Here is a 21,497-nt window from a genome sequence, read left to right on the forward strand (position 1 = left end):
ATGATTTGCTTATCTCTAGTCCAGTGTGTATAGCCTGTCCATAAGATACAGTACTACAGGCACCTTTGTACTGCACAGGTTTGGTAAGTGCAGGAAATACAGTATTAAGTATATTGGCAACAGGTGTCTTTTTTGTGCAATTTGTTACAGTCAAGGACCTTCCTCGGTCTCACCTAGTGTTTTTGGTTAATTCTTACTCAAATTGGCCTCTCACAGAGGCAAAAAGTAGTTCTGACAGGTCTGGCATCTGCTGTACAAAGATGATGGTGCTACAGTAGGTGATGCTAATTATTTAAATGGAGCTTTCTGCTGCTCAGATTCATTGTTCTAGGGCAAGATTTAACAGTGGTAGCCCTTATCAAACCTATATTTCATAATTTTCCTACCATAGCTGCTTGATTTAAATTTAGGCATTCTTTGGTAAGAAATGTGGAAATTTGGACCACTTGTAGTAGTCTATATTTTCAACATCCATTATGATTTACATGAAAAATAAAACTATAAAGCACTTTACAAACTGGCTGTGTGAGTGTACACCATTACTTCTGTATTATTAGGAGTTGAAATACTCTCTTGTGTGACTTTTTTTTTAGGTTCACAACATTTTAAACAACCGTTGTATACAGGTATATTTTAATTTCCTTTATAAAAAAATAGAATCTGCAACAAGGTGCTGGGGATGTATCGAAACACCGGAAAAAAACCAAACAGTGAGTTCCGCAGACAGGGATGCTGATTTCCAACACACAAAGAAACCCACCTTCAGATTAAAGACCTTCTTGTCACAGATGGTGCAATGGTGTGGCATGTGCACTGGAGTCACTGCGTGGAAGTCATTGAGCTGGTGTGGCTGGAGGGGCACAGGACCACCCATGAGTGTTTGCTCTCTTGGCTGGACTTGCTGGTATCCCACAAAACCCTGGGTACTACCGCTGAAAGGTGGCCCAGCACCAGAGCAGTATTTGGAGTCTGTGGTTGGCTCTTCTGGGTTGTATAGCTCACCCCTTACGTGGAAAGGTTGGCTCGATGTGGCCCACGTGACCCCTTGGGTAGGGGCCCCCTCCATCTTAGACATGGCACCCTGTTGTTGCCACTGTTCTTTGTGGTTGACTGGTGGAAAGGCACTTGGATTCGGTTCTCCTGCAAAACACGACTGTTTTCCCAGTCCCTCTGGTCCCTGAGGGCTTGATCCATAAAAGTCCCTCTGAAACCCACTTTGGTTTCCCATCTTTGACTGGGCACTGGAAAGCGGTAAAAACCCATTTCCTCCTTTGTCTGATATGTTGGGACCCCCACTTAAGATGCTATACTGGCTGCGCCTGTCAGTGTCTGAGGGGAACACTGTATGGGCTGACAGGCTGATTTTATTTCCATATTCTGAAGTAAGCTGGTTGGGTGTTTGAGACAAGCCACCAGTATAGGGATTCAGTCCAATGGTGGTGTGATTTTGGTTCTGGAGAGCTCCTCCACAGCCCAGATCTCCCCCAACCAGGGGCCCCAGAGCAGTGTTCTGTGGAGGAAAGGGCAGCCCACTGGAGGGAAACCTGGAGGCCAACATCCCTGAGCCCAGATGGGCCCCACCAGTGTGACTCTGAGGAGTGCTGACCATGGGCGAAGTCAACTGGTTAAAAAAGGGCTGAGACATCGCCACCTTGGAAAGAACCTGGTTCAGAACGGTGGCAGCTGCTGCCGTGTTGCTGCTCACGGCTGTCTGGGCCAACTTCAGCCTGTGCAGAGTGAGTTGGGCCTGGAGCTGCGCAAGCTGCAGACTGGCCGGGGTTAAGAGCAGAGGATTCTGGCCTCCCCCAGAAAGCTGACTGCCAGTAGGGAAGGGCTTCTTTTCCTGATGCTCCGACGAAGAGGCGCTGCGAAAAGGCAAATGAAAACAAAAGAGTTCAGCCGTCATAAAAACCTTCCCAGACTACTTCCATCTCACTGCGCCCAAAGTTATTTGCTTCCCTTTTTTAACTACGATGCCCTTTCCATATTCTGATGGATGCCCTCACATGGTTGCTAAATTTAGGATCGGCTACTATTAATCAAAACATCTGTGAAATTCTGCCGTCACTCATCCTGCCCCCTATCCCTTACGAGAGTGGAGGAAGCTATGAAACCAATCAGATTAGAAGTGGCAGCAACACAAGAGAAAGTTGTTATTTATCTCGGACAACACGGATATTTTTACCTTTAATTAAAGGAGTTCATTCCTAAGAGTGAAGGGTGCAAGAACGATAAACCAATCACATCGAGTGCAGGAAGCATAAAAATCGAAATGATGCTAATTCTAATTTACTCTGAGTCACAAATAAACTCCTTAGCATAGCGGTTGAGAAACATTTTGTCAAGTGACAAGGGACATTAAAACAACCAGGGATGCTCAAATCTAAGTGACTGTATGTTATGTTATAATTAAGACTACCTTTGCAAGAGAGGAATTCAAGAGCATAAAACTACCTGCAACAGTCTACAGACTTACAGAAACAGAAACCTCTTGATACACTCTGCTGTATTAAGTGAAAATATATTTCTGAAAACTGCTAATAGTATGGATTAATTTCACAATAGCTTTTCTTAAACAATAGATGACTTTTTAACATGGCATGTCAATTGTGACAGTGAACTGAAATGAAGAACTGTAGACATCTCATCCACAAGAAGGTGAACACAAGAACTGGACAAGAAAATCAACTAGGTGCCTCTGTTATTTTTTTTCTTGTAGATTTTGTGTCGTCACAGTCCCTCTTATTGCTTGGAACACATGAAAACATGAAAAGAAAGACCATGAATATTAGCAAATTAAAAGCCACAAATCCCCGATTTATCATCTGGAGCTCACACACAGGTCACAACAATAATAATAACGTCCACACTAATAATAATTGCATTTGTACAGTGCTTCATATGCCAAACAACACTGCTACAACACGAAAGAGAATATGGTCAAGATGGTAGGGAATTTAGTAGGGAGATGGCAGGGAATTACTTAGAATGTTTTTACTCATTTGTAGTGCTCTATTTCTTTAAATTACATTTAAAACAGTGCTAAAGAAGAAGTCTTTATATGTAGCAACCATTAAATCACAAACTGTAGACCTCTGCTTGCTAATCTCTGTACATAGAGCTTTGAAAATAAACACACAAATATGTATGAAGCCTGGGATGATCTTATCTAAAGGTATGACTCTGATCTAAAAATATTCTGGTCTGACACAGCTTCTGATAGACAAATATGGGTTCCAAAGTAGACTGCTCTAACTTAGACCAATGTAATACTGTACAGTAACTCTCATGATATATCTAGATTTGGGAGAACCAGACACTAATTCCTTCCTACAGATCCTACTGTGTAGATAGGGTATGTGTTGAACATGCCCAGTATAATGGTATGCACTATATTTTTGCATAGGTCTTCAGCCTGCAAATCAGAGAGGACTGTGTGCACAAATATAAATGAAAAACTATTTTGCTAGGTCCTTGGATTTCCTAGTAAGAATATTAGTCTTGTACGTTGTGATCCTGAAACTAGGCATTTGGGAAGATGGAATAAGCTATCGAACCACGATATTGCAACCAACACCACGGTTTCTTTCAAGAAACAGCTGCATGAGACCCTTGCATCCATTAACTATTACCTACCAACAAGTCCAGAAAAGCTGAATGGCCTCCTCTCATTGTACCCGTCCTTGTGTTCTTAAGAGCGGAACAGGTAATCCTTGATACACTAAACAAAAGAGTCCACGGTGACGTGCCAGATGCTTGGGAGCTAGCAGCATTGTCATCAAGACTTCTATCTCTCCTCAACTGGGATGTTGACTCTGTTATGGGGACTACGGGGCTCATAATGTAAATAACGGAAAAATGCACATACTGTATGTTCTTCGATCCTCTCCTTCTGTTAAGCGTGTTGTGGCAGTAAAACCGAGTTGATAAACAACTGGCAATTCCAAAGTTCAGGGGATATAAAAAGAAAAATATTTTAAAAAAACTCTGGAATGATTTTGAACATCATGTTTGATACATAAACCATACAGCCAAAAACAAACATTACATTACAGATCAGCAGTGGAGTAGGGATTTCTTTTCAACTGATAGTAGCAGGGATATTTGACAATGTAAGAATACTATTTCTGTTTTTCTTAAAGCAGAACAAACATTTAGTATCGTTCTCTAGAAGATCATGCTCTCATTCAGTAGAATCTGCTGTGGAAGACTAAAGACTTAACACCTAACCCAGTAAAGGAAAACTGAATGCTTGGTCACATTAAGACATTGAGGTCTTATTTACCAGTAGCTGGATAAGGTGTAAAGTTATCGCATATGTACATTTTGTCACGGTAACATTAGAACCTAAAATTGAAATATCAGATGGGTAGCAGGGAACTGGAAAAGACACATGGGAGAGATCCAGGAGGTTGTATAGTATTGTCACTTTCTTTAACTAGACAACATGGAGAGGTAATAAAACAGGCAACAAATATTATGGTTGGCTATATTGTTAAGAGTGTAGAATTAAACTAAAATGGCAAATTTAATCAACATTCAAAGATATTGCTGCTCTAGAGGCTATAAAAAATAAGAGCAACCACACTCAGTCCTGGCCTCAAGAGAATGTTAGACAGCCCAAGGTCCTCTATTTACCATCTAGATCAGTGACAAATACTGCATGAGGAAGTTTCAGTGGTTCTAGATTCAGTCCCTGTTTTGTCCTGTCTTTTTACTTTTTTGTTTCCATTTGAAAACACCATGTTAAATTCCTGTAGCTTTAAGTATGAGGACTGCTCTTTTATGTGGTAATTACTGAAAAGCTTTCTGAAAGCCCAGATAAACTGTGTTAAATGCCCTGATCTTATCCACTTCTCTTATTAGTTGCTCAAAGAAAGTGGATTAATTAAGCACATCTAAATCAGAGGTAGAATTATCTTCTGCGTCTACAATCATTTCAATCCCTTGGATTTTCTAGCCAGAAGGCACAATCCCTGCCTTGAGAGTTACCTGAAATATAATACTAAGTAGTTTTTGATTACTTTCCCCTTCTCCAATAGACCAACTAGCAACTCCAGGAACTTTTAATTCCAAAGACTTTATTTCTTCCTTTAATGATCTTCTTCCCTTACAAACTGCAGTAAAATTGAAAAGGCACTTGGCATATATTTTGGCTCTCATTACTAGAATTTTCTCCCTCTTGACTTTTCTGATATCTTTCTTGAATTTGAGCTCATTGTACTTTCTGTTATACTGTATACTTTAGTCCCTTGAATAGCATTATTTTCCTCGTTAGTGATAATGTTAACCATTCTGACCAACATGATTTATACTGTCCTTTTTAACTTTGGGTATAATTTGTTCTTATTCTTCCAGTATCACATTTCTCAACTGTACCCACTCATTTTCTACTAATTTCCTAATCTGTCCTAATCTTTGTTTCTATATCTGCCTCACTTGAATAGATCAGATCAGTGCAAACACGTGATCAGCTCTCTGACAAGATTGATAGGCGATCAGCCATTTACAACATCAACATCTTTAATCTCAGCATTTGTTCTCCAGTTGGGCTATCCGAGTCTAAGTGAGGAACATTAATCTCCCAATAACTCGATCTCATCCTTGCATCATGCAGATTTGATTGCACTGCGTACTAAAGCATTACAATAACTATCCGGGTTGGGTGGTCTGTATCATAGTCCAGTTACTAAATCTCTATACTATTTTAGATTCCTCTGCCTCTATGCTGTTTCTGAATGAAAATCCTACCCCACCATGAAATACTATGTAAGTCTTCCACCTCCTAGTTAATATACAGAACACCCAGTAATTGTAAATTCATCCCCACAACTCTCAGTACATCAGTTTAAACCCCTAAAATATCATATTTGCTGGTGAGTACTAATGCATCTACTGTACAATGCAAGTCCAATATTTTGGTTCTAGTGCTCCTGGCATTTAGATATTGGAATCTAAGGACTTTGCTGCTTGTTCTGTCCATGGGCATTCTATCTTAAAGTTAACATTTCTTACGAATGAATATAAAGAAACTATCTATCAAATTCTGTTTTGTTAGTGATAAATCTGAATTTCCTGGACTTGCACATGGTGAAAGTAAGATAAGAGAAATATAGTTCTGTTTCTTGGTTTTGGAACTCACTCTTCAAATGTATCTTGCAGACCCATGGGCTCTATCCCTTAAAAACCACTCAGTGCAGGCTGCAGTGAGCTGAGGCCTGACCATGTACATAATACTGTAAGTGCAAGAAAGGACTGACCCTGGATGGGAAGCGAGAGCATCACAGGGCACACACACATACTCTCACACATGTACATGGGAGACCATTTCAAGATGCCAGTTCAGCTTGTATGTCTTTCGACTGTAGGATGAAACTGGAGTGGAGCACCTTCAATGCAAGCTCCGCACAGAAGGTATCCCAGACTGGTATCAAAGCCAGGACCCAATGGGTTGTGAATCACTACCCCTGAGCATCTCTAGTAACAGACAACAGCACATCTGTCTTTCAAAAGCTGGCTGACAGGCAAGCTACAGTTGCTCATTATCAGGAGCACCAGGCGAAATGTAGTTCTTATTTGTATGATTACAAATTTAACCAGGAAATATGGAGGCACTTTTAAGAGGTAAGTCATTAATTTTGTAGTATTTTATCCTCATCCTAGTAAACCATATTTTTTACTCGCCACTATTAAAGCAAAATAAAAAAAAACTTGGGTTAACTACATTTGCATTATGCATTCACAATTTATCATTTACAATTTCTGAATGAATCATTTATCATTCCTAATTTATCATACTTAGTGTGGAGTTATCACTTACTGTATCATTTTTACTCAGTTATACTCAGACACATTTATTTACACATGAATGAGTCAGGAGGGAATACTAAATTCTAAAACACTTCATAATAGTTCTTTATCAAACCTTTCTGTCCATGGGCATTGTATCTCAAAATTAACATTTCTTATGTAATAAATATACAGAAATTGTCAAACAGCAAACCACTTTATGATGTTTTTTAGAGGAAATGTTGTACTTCTAGATCACGTCTTAAAATTTGCTGCATCTACCACAATTGTAAAATGTGTGTTTTATCTTAAACATTTATTTTATAGCCATTGGGATACTTGGCAAAGAGCTAAAATGGTGAAACCAAACAAAAAAAGTATAGATAAAAATAAACAAAACACTCATAAATTAAAGAAAACATGTGTAACACCCAATTTCCTTGATATAGTGACACAGTTCAGATGGTAGTAAATGTGAAATAGCAAATGGTAGGAAGTTAAAACTACAATTAGAAAACTCTCACTGCCTTACAGCCTTTCCTCTCGTCACCTAGTCTAGACGACACCAAGATCGCTGTGTGTTAAGATGCAAATTGGTCCAACCAAAGAATCATGAGGTGATACACAGGATATTCTGCAACTCCTCCTCTTAACTAATAGCCTTTAGAATGGAAATGGATACCAACATGGGCTCCCAAAAGGAGATCTCACATATGCGCTAAAAACACTAATGAATGGGGCAACAGAAACTCTTCGCTGTTTTAGATTCCAAAGTGTTAGTCCTTGTGGTCTGTAAATCTGCCCACTTCCCACTTCTGTCCCAACGCCTTCACTGTGTCCTTCGGTCCATCTGCTAGCAGATGCAATGTCAGTGATGAAATGTCACAAGTTGCTAACAAGACTGTGAACAGGAGTCACGGGTGAGAATGTTGATTTGACAAGCGCCTCACTTAATAGTTTGATTAATTGTAATTCCTTATTTAATACATCAGCATGCATTCTGCAACATTAATATCACAATAACACAGCAGGATTAGAACCAGCAAGGCACGATAAAAGTAGCAAATGTTTTTTTTTTATTATTATTATTATTTGAAAAATGTTAGATTTAAACTGTTCCTTTTTATATTTGCTGCAGCACTTCAGCTATGTGACATTACATGTGGAAATAACACTAAATAATGAGGACCATATAAACTGGACATCATTTTTGTAATATGTAAAAACATTTCTGCGCCCCTCCAAGGTCACAACCTCACAAGACAATATAACACTTTCTTTTTTGTTTAGACAAAATATTTTATCTCTGTTAATAAGATTTGTTTTTCATACCTATCGCATTGTGCTATTTTTCCTCAGATAAAAATCTAAATTTATACTTCTTACAAAAAAACAAGAAAGTTATTTCAGTTATTTATAATGAAGCAGAGTTTTAAAGGATTTGTATCTATCAAGCAGGCGTGCGATATAGAAATGCACTCCTATCGTTGCTCTGTGTTTTTAAAACGGAGAGGCTAAAAAAGCACATGTGATATTTTCATCCAAAACACCAAACAATGAAACAGAACCTTCTTCCAAAAACAATGAAAACACAAGGTACTCGGGACATTGAAGCTTCGTTGAAGAGGGTAAGCGTCTCGCCGACAAATACTTCAACAGTGAATGAATAACAAAATAATCTCTGGGACAAAAAACGTGAAGGAAAATTAACTCAAATTCGAAGTCGGATATTTAAAAAATGCAACCATCTGCTTCCTGACAAATCGATAGCTTCCACAGTATTCACTGAGATACAAAAAACAGAAACAAGAAGTTACAATTTGATCTTTAAGCGGTGTTTTCTTCTGTGTTTGAATAATTATAGATTCAATCAATCAAGATTGAATAATGGGGGAATAATGCGCTGAGAGGCAAAGAAAAAGACAGGAAAGGTACTGAACAATTTCCAAAACAAAACCTTCATGATTTATAATGCGGAAACAATATTGATGCATTCAGGAGATTGTTTCACATAGAAGGAGAGGATCAACTTGTCTAGAGCCGTCGCGGGATTTTATAGTTGATCATTAACGGGTGGTTCACACCGTATTTATTTGCGATCTCTGTTCATTTCCTTTTAAAATGTAATACAAATATGAAATACACTGTATGAATATGTAGAAATTCCAACTCACAGCAAAAATATTTTTGAATTGAACGTAACAGTTATTAATTTGAATTGACACTGGCCGCTTTTCCAAAAGTGGTTTCGTCAAACTTCAGTGTCATTTACAAAGGTTTAATAAGTGCACTTAATAAGTGAACATGCCTTTAGCCCCAGTGATACTGGAGTGCCAAGCCTGTGCATCTCTTCCGTGAGACACTTGCTCCCACGCTATGGCCGAGATGGGGCCTAATCTGGGTTGTGGGTATCCTGGAGCTCCACTGCTGTTACCTGCTACGAACACGACATTTAAGTTTTATTTTGTCTTTACAGGAATATGAGAAATAATTTGACTGAGCCCATTTAGCTTGTTTATGCGCTAATTATTTAACCAATAATGATTTTATTTATAATAATAATTAACGGGGATCATTATGAAAAGGAAGTATTTAACGCCTTTGATTGTACATATAATAGTATATACTGTACTTTACTAAACAAAATAACTTTTCAGTATTTCTTTAATAATCCTACATTCGAAAATACCGTTGTTGTATGCATGTTTTATAGAAACATGCATCATTTATTGCAATTTTTTCGTTTAAACGTAGAGCTTTCCTTAAGATTTCCAATGAAACGTCGATTTTCTATAGCACAGCATCAAAGGTTGCAAAACCATTTTTATACCATTTGAAAAGCATAAATTATACATAAGTGTGCATATATACGCGTGTTCATAAAACGTCGAGGCCTTCAGAAAGGGATGATGGTTTGTCCTCAGAAAAAAACGTTAAATTATAAGTGAATCGTATTTTACTGTACGATGGCCTGCGGGTTGAAAATAAGTCAAACCAATTTGTTTACACTTAAAGAACAGTTTATTTTAGCCCATGATAATAAAAAGTAGCATAAACCACAAAAAAACAACAAACGCTAAAACAAATACCCATGATTATAACACTTTTTGTGTATAACTCTTTTATTAATAATAAACGCTACCTGACGTTTAAACATTTTTCCCCCATAAAATCACTGTACGGGTTTACAGTGCCTCTTGGGCACCAATAGTTTGACGTTTTGTTTTATTTAGTTAGGTTCTTTTTGTACTGAAGGCAAATATAATGATTAGCATTTAGCAATGATAGATCAAATTAATTGAATAATCGTCCCTGGCCGAGGACACCTACCACTTCATCCAACCTAGTGGTGTCTTTATAAACATTAACAAGTTAGCCAATTTCATCGACAGGTACTGTAAGTAGATACAGTAAATGGTCATGGTTAGGGTTAGTTACAATTAGGCATAGGGTTTGGGTTGGAACTACTGTATTACTCTCCAGGCACACATGCCCATCTATAGAGTAGAGTCATGAACGACCCTTCGACCCCGTGATTTTTTAAATAGGCCCGAATATGAACATGAAACACAAAAAGGAAACAAAAATACCACGTGTGTCCAACAACATTTTAAAAACAATTTAAAGCAAAAACATTTTAGTAGTCTAATCTAAAAAAAATTATAATCTGAAAACGAACGTTTCCTTTACTGTGAGAATACGATTTTGTCACTCATTTTTTACTTAAAGCAAACGTCTTTATGAGGATTGTGCCGCACTTCGTATTGGTATAAAACTATTGCATGCGTAAATGGTAAAAACAGTATTTATGTCTTTATATTTACATCTTAATTATCTAATCATTAGGTCAAAATCACGAGTCATGAATGCACACTTCGTAATATATCCGATAAGAAACTGACTTAAAATCCTTACCTTTTAGCTTTCTCTAGTACAAGAAGCCGCTAAATAAACGTTGTGTTGGGTAAATGGGTACACCCTACCTACATTGTTGCAGTTTGTCGCGTCGTCCCGGAGCGTTTACTGGACCTCCTTTCCAAGCTGCATTTGAAACTCGTTAAAAAAAGAAACGTTCCCAGACCCGTCACATGGCTCTCTACAGCAGTTCCTCCAGCACTGCAGATCGACTCGCAGACTAACAAGTGCAAGTGCCAAAAGCTGTTGGAAATGCGTGTCCGGGGTGACTGACTTGCCAGGACTAAACACTAAAGGGGTTCCCACACATAGGACTGAGTGCACCTATACTGAGACCATACTTTTCAGAAGAGAAGCCTGACAAAAACCAAACTGAAACATAGCAGGTACAATGTTAGTTTGCTCTGCTACAATGTTAAAAAGCGGTTCTGAAGCATTCGTCAAGCATTCTTGTTAATGAGAGCGCAAACAAGTTGAGATGCGTTTTGAGGGTGCAGTTTACCAGCCTTTCGAAGAGACCCCCATGGACTGTCTCCGGGGCTCTCCGGGTGTCCCCTGATTCAAATTTGGAAACAATTGTGAAGGATGTACGCAGGTCGGCGCAGTCTGGATTATTAATTTTCCATAAAAAAAGATACATCCATCCAATTAGCTGCATGTTGAGTGAGTAGTGTCTTTCTACTTTTACGACACACACAAAAAGAAATACTAACAGTTGAAGGCTATTGCATAATTATAAATATTGATTTTACAATGGAAGTGCTGCTTTATATTCAGAAGTTTAGGACAGTATTATTACTGACAGACAATGTACTGTAACTCGGTTTGGTAATACACGGAGGAAAAATAAAATATTTACAGCTGAAATTACATTTGTTGTAAGTTGTAAAGGTGCGGAGGATTAAAAAGAAAAAAGTGTTTTATAAATTGCTTGATGAAAAATAATAAATAAAAGTTGTGAAAGTGTTTTACGAATTCTCAAATGCGTATTAACTTGATAACCAAAAAAGTGCACATTTTAGGCTTCACAACAATATACCGATATTTATTATCGTTTCAAAATTTTACGCTTCAAAAATAAAATTTCAAATATTTTAAATGCTTGAAATAACAAGAAAGTAATCATCATTCATTAAACTATGTTCTTAAAAGTTTTAATTCATTGTTAAAAGATATTGTAACACTGCTTTCAGGCTCCGTTTTGGTCTTGGGTTGTTTTGCAAATTTAAGTTTCGAAACATACACGAGATTTAAAGCTTTAGACATTTAACTGCGCAGTCCTTGAAGACAGTAATTACCACTAAATATTAAAAAAATATATTTGAACTAAATACCTGCATCACGCAAGCGTGTCACCAGATGGCACTACTTTGCGAATATTCTAGAGCTACATCATAGTAGGAAAGCAGAACAATGCATTAACTATGAGCAGTAATCACCGCATTACTTTAAAACACCACAAGCACATACATGGATTTAGAACAAGTGGCACACGCGTTTTTTTCTGGACCAAACAGCTCTGTAAAAGGTCCTGTAGATTGTTGATTTACAACTGAAAAAAAAACGAAAAAAATGCACATGGTAACAGTGCGCTTAAAATAATTAACTCCCACGATATAATGAAAATGTTGTAACCACCACCAGGGAAAATGTTTTGTATTTTGTATTGATAGATCACTCTTTACGTGTAAACAAATGACGTGCATTTCAAAGAAAAATGAGCTGTCTAGGGTGATGGGAATAAAAGTTAATATTTTATGTCAAATGAACAATTACAAATGAATATTAGAAAATATATTCTGTGGAATAAATTGTATATTTGCCATTTTTTGGTCATTGGAAGTCATTGAACCGAAAACGTCTGAAATGCAAAGATTCCATCTAACTTTTTGGACAAAGGTGTTTTAGAATTAAATATTCGATTCATGATACATAAAGTATACTCTTATCAGCAATTTGAGCTTTGTGGCATTTTTTTCAAAATTGTAAATTCGCCTGAGACCTGCGGTGGGAGCCTGTTGTCCTTAATGTACCAACATGATTGCTAATGATAGGAGTTAATCCTAATGATTAATGTTACTGCTTATATTATTATTAAAGATTGTAAAATAGCCGGGAATACTTGAATATATACTATAATTTAACTGTTTATTTTTTAAATGGATGAAAGGACCTATCTTGGTGATATTCGGCCCGTACTGTAGGGTTCCAGTTTGGAAATCAATCTGACATTCCTGCTCTATGTAGTGCATTTACAGTCTGACCGCTCCTCAAGCCTTGTTTCCACTTCTCATAAACAAGTGGTTCTTTACCTAAGCGCGCAAGCATCTAATTCCCCGCGGGGTGTCAATGTGACAGATTTACAACAGCCCCATCTGTTGGCAGTCAAGGCAGAAGACAGAAAACCTGTGATCAAATTCTCTCCATTTTTAGACCCATAGAGAGCTAGGGCTGCACACTTTTGGATGCTGGATTTAACCACAATTTGGTCCACAGCTTCTAAGGTATATGTCAAGACGTGACCAGGACAGTGGAAACAAGATACAGAGGACTTCTGCTGAAGCACACAAATTCCTGGAAGTTGGTGTGGAGTGTAGGTTTCATGTGGTATGTTACATAGCACAGAAATATATTATCTGAGAGAATAACTGCATCTTTGAATAGTTTCAAGGTTTCTGTGTGCCTGAATATAAAAAGCACAATAGTATATTTCAACTTTCTTTTCATTTACACTTGACTTAACATGTTCAATTTGTGTTAAATTTAAAAACCTAAAACATGTTAGGAGCACATTGTTTTTTTAAATAAAAGTTAAAAATAAGGGTGGAAACATTTATTAGCAAATACAGTATATAGATTGACAAATATGGGTGTGGCGCATTATTTCTGTTGGGCTCTGAAGTATACGATGAGGATATTTAAACAGAATTGTGACCTTATGAAAGCACTTCTACTTTCTCAAAATCAAATCAAAGTTTATTTATCAAATGCACAACAATACAGCATGCAGCAGTAGTTGCTGGCAATGAAATGTCTTTTCCGCGAGCTTACATAAATTACAAGAATCACAGAAATAAACAAAATCACAAAAATCACAATATTGAGGTTATGAAAATAAGGTTACATAATAATAGATGTAATAGAAATTGAATAAAACTCAATATGAGTAGAGCCGCTCTGTGTCCATGGTGTATGCAATATATACAAGTAGTGCGGTTATGCTGAATACAGTGAAAACTGTGTGTCCATGTAGCCAGTACAGGTGATTTGTTGAAGGAGCTGCAGGTTGGCTATTTAGCAATCTTATTGCCTTAAGGTACTGTAGAACCTGTTCTGTAGTCTGTTGGACTTGGACTGAATGCTTTGGTTACCGGACGGTAGGAGGGAAAACAGTTTGTGACTGGGATGACTGGGGCCTTCTTCAGACATCTAGCTGAGTAGATATCCTGGATGTTTGGTAGCTCACAGCCGGTAATGAGCTGCGCTGACTTCACCACCCTCTGCAGTACTTTGCGATCCCAGGCGGAGCAGCTCCCATACCAGGCAGTGATGCAACCAGTCAGGATGCTCTCAATAGTGCACCTGTAGAAGGTTGCCTGGATATGTGACGGCATGCCGAACTTCTTTAGCCTGCGGAGAAAGAGCAGGCACTGCCGTGCTGTTTTGACCACGGTGTTGGTGTGGTGGGTCCAGGTTAAGTCCTCTGAGATGTTAACTCCCAGGAACTTAAAACTGCTGACCCTCTCCAGTGCAGTCCCACTGATGTAGATAGGTGTGTGATCTCCTCCCTTGTGTTTCCTATAGTCCACAATCATCTCCTTAGTCTTACTGATGTTCAGAGAGAGGTTGTTCTCCTGGCACCATGCTGCCAGGGTTTAAACCTCCTCCCTGTACGCAGACTCTTCACCATCTGTGATCAGGCCGATGACTGCTGTATCGTCCGCAAACTTGATGATGGAGTTTGAGTTATGCCTGGCAACACAATCATGAGTAAATAAGGAGTAGAGGACAGGGCTAAGCACACAGCCTTGGGGGGCTCCAGTGTTTAGAGTCAGGGTAGAGGATATGTTGGTGCCCATCCTCACCACCTGCGGACGTTCTGTCAAGAAGTCCAGGATCCAGTTACAGAGGGAGGTGTTCAGTCCCAGGTCCTGGAGCTTGATGACAAGCTTTGAGGGCACTATGGTATTGAATGCTGAGCTGTAATTGCATTCTCACATATGTACCTTTCTTATCCAGGTGTGATAGGGCAGTATGGAGGGCAGTGGCAATAGCATCTTCTGTTGACCAGTTCTGGCGATACGCAAATTGCAGTGGGTCTAGGGTGTCAGGCAGTGAGGAGGTGATGTATGCTTTGACCAACCGCTCGAAGCACTTCATGATAACTGATGTGAGTGCAACAGGGCGGTAGTCATTTAGGCAGCTGACTCTGGGTTTCTTAGGACCAGGAACAAAGGTGGTTTTCTTAAAGCAGGAAGGAACTATAGACTGAGCTAGAGAGAAATTGAAAATGTCAGAGAAGACATCTGCCAGCTGGTCTGCACATGCCTTCAGAATTCGGCCAGGGATGGCATCAGGGCCAGGAGCCTTGCGTGGACTGGTCTTTTTAAAAACTTTACACACATCCGCTCTGGATATGATCAGTGGGTTTCCGGCTTGGATTTCTGGAATCTTCCTGGCTGGATCTGTGTTACTCAAGAATAAAATAAATAGCTGCTCTCAAATTAATACTCATCTTGAAGTAAAAACTTAAGGGACACAGAGTCAGTCTCCATCCCAGATCTCAGTCCAATTAAAAACTGGTCAGGCTGGTGGAAAGAGCAATTCCATTTCACCTCCACACATCACTGCTTTCAGCACAGCCTTTACTGGAGGTGATTCTGCTAAAACAACAAGACGGCACTGAGTTACAAACGTCAAAGCACATTGGTGGGGTTTCCTGTTCAAGCTGTTTTCACTGCTCACTCTTGATGGCTTGCAGAAACCCAACATGATAACTACGCCTATTTTGGCCAGAGAGTGTACGTGTAACTACTGTACTGTACACAACATTCTGTTTTGGAAAGACCTGGGTTTTAAAAGTGTCCCGACAGCCACAAGTTTCTTTTCTAGAAACCCAATGAACAAAGCAGAAAATAATCAATTGTACAGGGACACCTGAAACAATCAGCTCACTCATCCATTTTAAAGGGGCAACAAAGTGTCTTCTATGTATGTGTAGCACAGTTACATTTAGGGACACTCCTTTAAAGTGTGACTTGAATGCAAAATAAGCAGCACACAATACTTTCTAAATCAATAATTGACCAAAGTGTCTGATCAGCAGGGTCAACACTGAGAAAGCAGTAATAAAAATGGACTCGTCGCAGAATTGAAAGAATGAAGTTCCCATGTCAATTAGATCCTGGCAGCCAAGCAAGTTGATTAAGAGTTGATTAAGAGAATCAGTCACCCCCCCTTCCCCCTCCAACTTGTTAACACATTCTACTTTCTGACAGCCGCTTTTTGTGCTGTGAGAATACACGGCTGCCGAGCTGACCGTTCACTAAAGGCTTTTAGCATTTTACTTGCTTATACCCCTGGGGCTATGTATTTTCATTGCAGAATGTTCGTGTACTTAACAGATTGTGTTTGAGAGCAGTTAACTATCCTCAATTGAAAATAATGTGTTTATAGCTGCCCTGCACTCTAAATGAACAGATTATTGTACACTGATGGGCTTTGGTTAAACTGTGCCACAAAACAGCTCTCAGTTACTGTACACACTGCATGAATCTTGCATTTTTATGAGGATTATTTCATAGACTGATATGCCCAGGATCCACTAGATGGCACTAACAGAACATGCAACTCTTAAAAAAATCGATATTATATTTCATCCATTTGAGGGCACTATATACTTTATCAAGAGAGCCATGCCATTCCTAGTTTCTTAATTGCAAAAGTGCTAAATTATAAATGGAAAGTTTAGAAATATTTCACTCTTAAAAAAGGCACTCCACATAGCTCTGTCCTCACTGACACATGGAGGCAGACTGTGCATTACAAAATGTTTTCAGATGATCACGTAAGACAGAGCAAAAAGTCAAGGTAGCCAAGATGTAAAAGTCCATTACATTTTTTTACAAAACTCTTGGTTTCATAGCCATCTCTCATATATGACATAAGGGCCTGACTCCTCCAGGAAATTGTTTCAAGGACACGGTCCAACTGCTCAGTCATCACAAAGAGCACAGAAAGACGAAAGCTGCATCAGCTTCCCTCAGGCTGGCTCCAAATGGTATCCAGCACAGCTGAAAACCTCAGAGATTTATGACCCTGGAGCACTGGGTGGACACTTAGGGCCAGGGTCATGGGCTTGGACTACAGGTTTCTCTCTTCAAATAAACAAATCCCCACATGGGGAGACTAGAGAATTACTGTCTTTTATGGCAAAGGCATGCTCAATACAAAATGGAGGGAAGGTTTTGAAAAGGCTGGATTTTTGTAAATGTACGTATGGCAATAGGAAGGCATGGGGGTACAGTGGTTAGCATTGCTGCCTTGCAGTAACAGAGCTCTGGGCTCAGTTCCTGGGGTGCTATCCATGTGGAGTATCTTCTCCCCATGCTCATGGGGGCTTCCTCTGAGCGCTCTCGTTTCCTCCCACAGTTCAAGGTTAATTGGCTTGGTAAGTTAAATGGCTTCTGGGAAATTGTCTCTGGTGTGAGCATGTGAGCGTGTGTGTTTGTGTCTGTGTCTGCCATGTGATGGACCGACATCCCGTCCAGGGTGTATCCAACCTGTCACGCTCGTAAACCCCTCCCCTTAAGGACGCTCCACCCCTTCCTAGTTTTGTATTTATCTCCTGCACCTGCCTCCGGTTCCTGCCCCCCGTCCTATAAAAGCCAGGCATTCCTGATAATCTGGGCTCAGCTTTGGAAGATTGACGCCCGGAAGCCCGCCTACCCGCGAGTCCAGGAGCGACTCGGCAGTATCGGCTTCAATGGCGTCCTGACTCACTGAGTCCGGGACTGGGTCCCTGACCCTCCACCGGATCCCGCTCCGGCCTCTGTCTGTCAGGATGATCTCCCGGTTTTGGACATTGGAACATTCTCGGATTTGCCTTGGATTCCTTTGGACTGTTTGCCTCGGACAGACCCCCTGAACACCAGCACACCTTGGACACGCCCCCTGTTTTCCTTCCAGCCCCCTTTACATGCTTTTTTCTCCCCGGATTGTGCTGTCTGCATAGGGTCCTGAAAGAACGCTTCTTGACACAACCTGGTGCCCGTTGTATGTTGGGATAGGCACTGGTTCCCCCGCAATCCAGTATTGGATAGAGCAGTTAGAAAATGGATGGATGACATGAATTGTAACTCAAATCTTTATGTTCAGAAGGGAAAGTTGGGAGGATTAGGGGATAAGTGCATGACCTGTGGTTTCTGCGAACAATTTTGGTCTGGCTTGAAAAAAATTGGGAAGAAGATATAACTTTCCAAGGTACCCCCAGAGTGGTTTCACTAATGACTTGTCAGCATTAGTGAAAATCCAAACAGAAATGACTTCGCTCATTTCATTATGCAAATTCTCTTTTCACATGACTTGCAATTCTCCAGCTGCTCTATGTCACATCATCTCCAACAAGCTTCTGTGTTGCAGTGTTTAGAATGGAGAAACAGCAGACTACTTTGTGTTTTTGCCACAGGTAACGCATCTCTTCAGTCCAGAGACAGCAGTAAATAGACATGTGTGAGATTTCCATAGGTACCCGGGTAGTGGGAAAGGAATGGTTTTGAGTTGAAACTGCTCATGTTGTAAAACAATCACTGCTGTTACATGCACTAAAAACTCATTTCTAGTTTTGTTTTGTTTTCCTGTGAAAATCCAGTCTAACACTATGTTTTCAACATTCTTACTGTGACCTAATAGTTAACTTCATCCCATTATAAAAATTCATTAGGCTGACAGAAATAAAACTGAAACGCTTGTCATTCAGAACTGCACTAATCCTTGAAAAATCATGGCGGGGGGAAAAAGAGTGGAAAGAAGGCATGACACATTCCCAAAAATTGAAAGGCTAAAAAAAAACATTAAGGAAGCAATGTAGTTATCTATGAGCCTTACAGACACTTGATTTTCCATTCCAACAAAATATGTTTTGTTGGACTCATTCCAGAGTGTCATCACTTACAGCTGTTGTAGATTATTGTATTTTTAAAATATTCTTTGCTACAATAAAGGCCCACAGCACATACATTTATAGTATTTTTTCTGAAAATTTGAAAAGCTTTCTTTGCTTGAAATTTTAATCTTTCAGATAAAGTGCAATTCATCTGTTCACATTCCCAGACTACATTAATAGAAACAGTTTTTCAAATAAGTAACAGAGCACAGTAATAAAAAGTTCCTCTCTCACATGCGCTAAAACTCACTTCCATTATTTATATGAAAGAGATAATAAAGGCACTGGAATTAATATCAGATATTCTGTTACTCTGTGTATTGACTCCCTTTATTTTTATCTTGTTATCACTTTATCTTGTTATGTATATCAAGGAAAATTCTGTTTTGGATTACCTTTCTTTGGTGAACTTTTATACAGTTATGAATAATAGGAATCTGCTCTTATAAATGGAAGAAAAATACATTCTTAACCCTGCCTCTTACAGTGTATAGAGAGTGTGACTGGTAATAGGTGATTATGCAATCTCAAGCCCACTATAAATGTACATTGTCTCTGTTAATGGACTGCATTCCTGGTATTTAAATGGAACCACAAAACTCATTAAAAACTGCCACAGTAACTTACTGCAATTAATTCGCCCTAATAAAATTTCAACCTAGAATTTGAAGATGGAATGTGAGACTATGTGGGGGATGGTTAGATATTTAAACTATTAGTCACGGGCATGAATATCAGAAATTGAATATGCATCCTGCATTTTCTACTTGTTTCCTTATGGCAGAAAAATCCAAAAGTCAAATTTGGAGAATATCAGCCTAAAATCTACCTTTTCTGATTTTCCATTTGACCTTTTGAATTTTGATTCCTTTTTATGTGGATAGTGATGCACAAAAGAGAATAGCAATGCTCAGGTCTAATGCCTGTAATCAAATATTTCAAACATAGCTATCGAACACAATCACAGAACAACATGGACAAAAGTACAGATAAAGAATCCTGATACAGTATAAAATTGTGAAAAAACATCAAAATGAAAGTGTTACTAAGCTAGCATCAATTACTCTGAGCATGAACAATCATGGCAAGAAAGACACGTACTGTAGATCTGAACAGCCTCTGGAAAGACTGCTGTTAGATTTATACTCTTGCCCTGTGCCACTGCAGACAATAGGTGAAGGTAGACCGGTCAAAATTGTTTCCTCCTGAAGCAGTTAGGAAGTTGTGCCATTGCAATCCTAGCACTGTGTACTCTTTTGACCTGTCAGATAATAAAAAGTTCCAAAGAGGCCTGCGGGAAAGGAAAAACTGGTGGCTCAAGGACTTCATCAATGTATATTTGAGTAGTAAATCTTATATTGCACTCAGTCTGCACCAAATGTGAAGTTGTGTTAAAGCAGATTCATCCGAACATGATCACACTTACAATGCCTCATCAACTGGCCTGAACAATGCAAATGTCATCTTAACGCTCAATGCAATGTCTCCACCTGTCTTTACAGTCAGGTTTGTCGAGGGGAAAATGGCATTTGTCTATGAAGAAAACACTTAATCATTCTCTCTGCTGCCACCTCACACTCTGGTCTGCAGAAAATGCCATTTTATTTCTTGGTCAACATGTTACACATTAATGGCCTCTGAGCATGCATATCGTTTCAAAGCAGTGACCTATAGTCATTCTGATGATGCACGGGTTTTGTCTATTTAGTATTTCCCATGCTGAAGCCATCCCACTCTGAAAATAGGGTGTTTTTTTTTGTGAGTCTAGTTATTGTTGTGGTAAAACATTTCAATGTCCGGGAAACTTGTCCGTGACAAGTGTCTGTGAGAACGTAGAGACAGCTGATCTTCAGTCAAGACAATTTGAAAGGTTACACAAATTCTTAATCAGTTTATTTTAGAAATTTTAACTCAAGTATTAAGCACTGAGCATCTATAATTGTTTATGAAACAACATAACCTGAGCTAAGTATTTTGTTATCCACAGGAGTAATAATATTTTAAAAATCCAGAAACACACCTGATTGCTATTTAGAATTTAACATTATGTTGTGTTCTGTTTATATTGTGCCTCAGTACAGAAAAAAAGGTAGAAAATGAAGTGTTATAAGAAGTATTTAATAAAATCAAGAGTCCTAAAATAAAAATACAAGTAATTAGAAGACAAACTATTTATGTTGTTGAAAACAATAATATTATAAACCGCGCAAAGGGAAGCAGACCAGAAATAGGTAAATGGATGGATTAAATCACAATGGACAAATAACATTGTACAGAAAGCACAAAAAAAGTTTGCAAAGAAAATTTGACCACAATGGTTCACACTTGATTGAGCTTCAGCTACTAGAAAATGAACAAAATCTTTTTTCTTCACAATTTAAAGGACTAAAGGCTACCCTCTGGAAATCATTAAATTGTTAGTTTTAGTGCATTTTTTGCTACGTCTCTTTTGCGAATCACTGTCATTGTAATTCCAAAGCATTCAAGAAATTGCAACGGCATTTGACTCCAATCCTCACTGTCAAGCATGTTGCAACTGAGAGCCAAATATTGGTTAATATTTTTACATTTGTCAAAATGCATCCATTTTGCTCAGTGTCAAAATATACTGAAACAATTGTTAACATTT

At 38.8% G+C, this 21,497-nt stretch overlaps 1 protein-coding gene across 5 annotated transcripts in view; it reads right to left on the reverse strand.

Moving 5' to 3' along the window:
- Positions 1-21,497, reverse strand: part of rbm20 (RNA binding motif protein 20) — an 89,951-nt gene that overhangs the window by 27,335 nt on the left and 41,119 nt on the right. For 3 of the 5 annotated variants that reach the window (XM_088635840.1, XM_088635838.1, XM_088635841.1), the window contains exon 2: positions 761-1,865. In XM_088635840.1, the coding sequence (XP_088491966.1) occupies positions 761-1,865 (1,105 nt within the window). Of the gene's footprint in view, positions 1-760; positions 1,866-10,704; positions 11,122-21,497 lie in introns of those variants that run through there. The other 2 variants (XM_088635843.1, XM_088635842.1) reach the window with 2 other exon arrangements.

The sequence above is a fragment of the Lepisosteus platostomus genome, chromosome 6, assembly GCF_059453375.1.
Source record: "Lepisosteus platostomus isolate fLepPlt1 chromosome 6, fLepPlt1.hap1, whole genome shotgun sequence".
Lineage (NCBI taxonomy): Eukaryota > Metazoa > Chordata > Actinopteri > Semionotiformes > Lepisosteidae > Lepisosteus > Lepisosteus platostomus.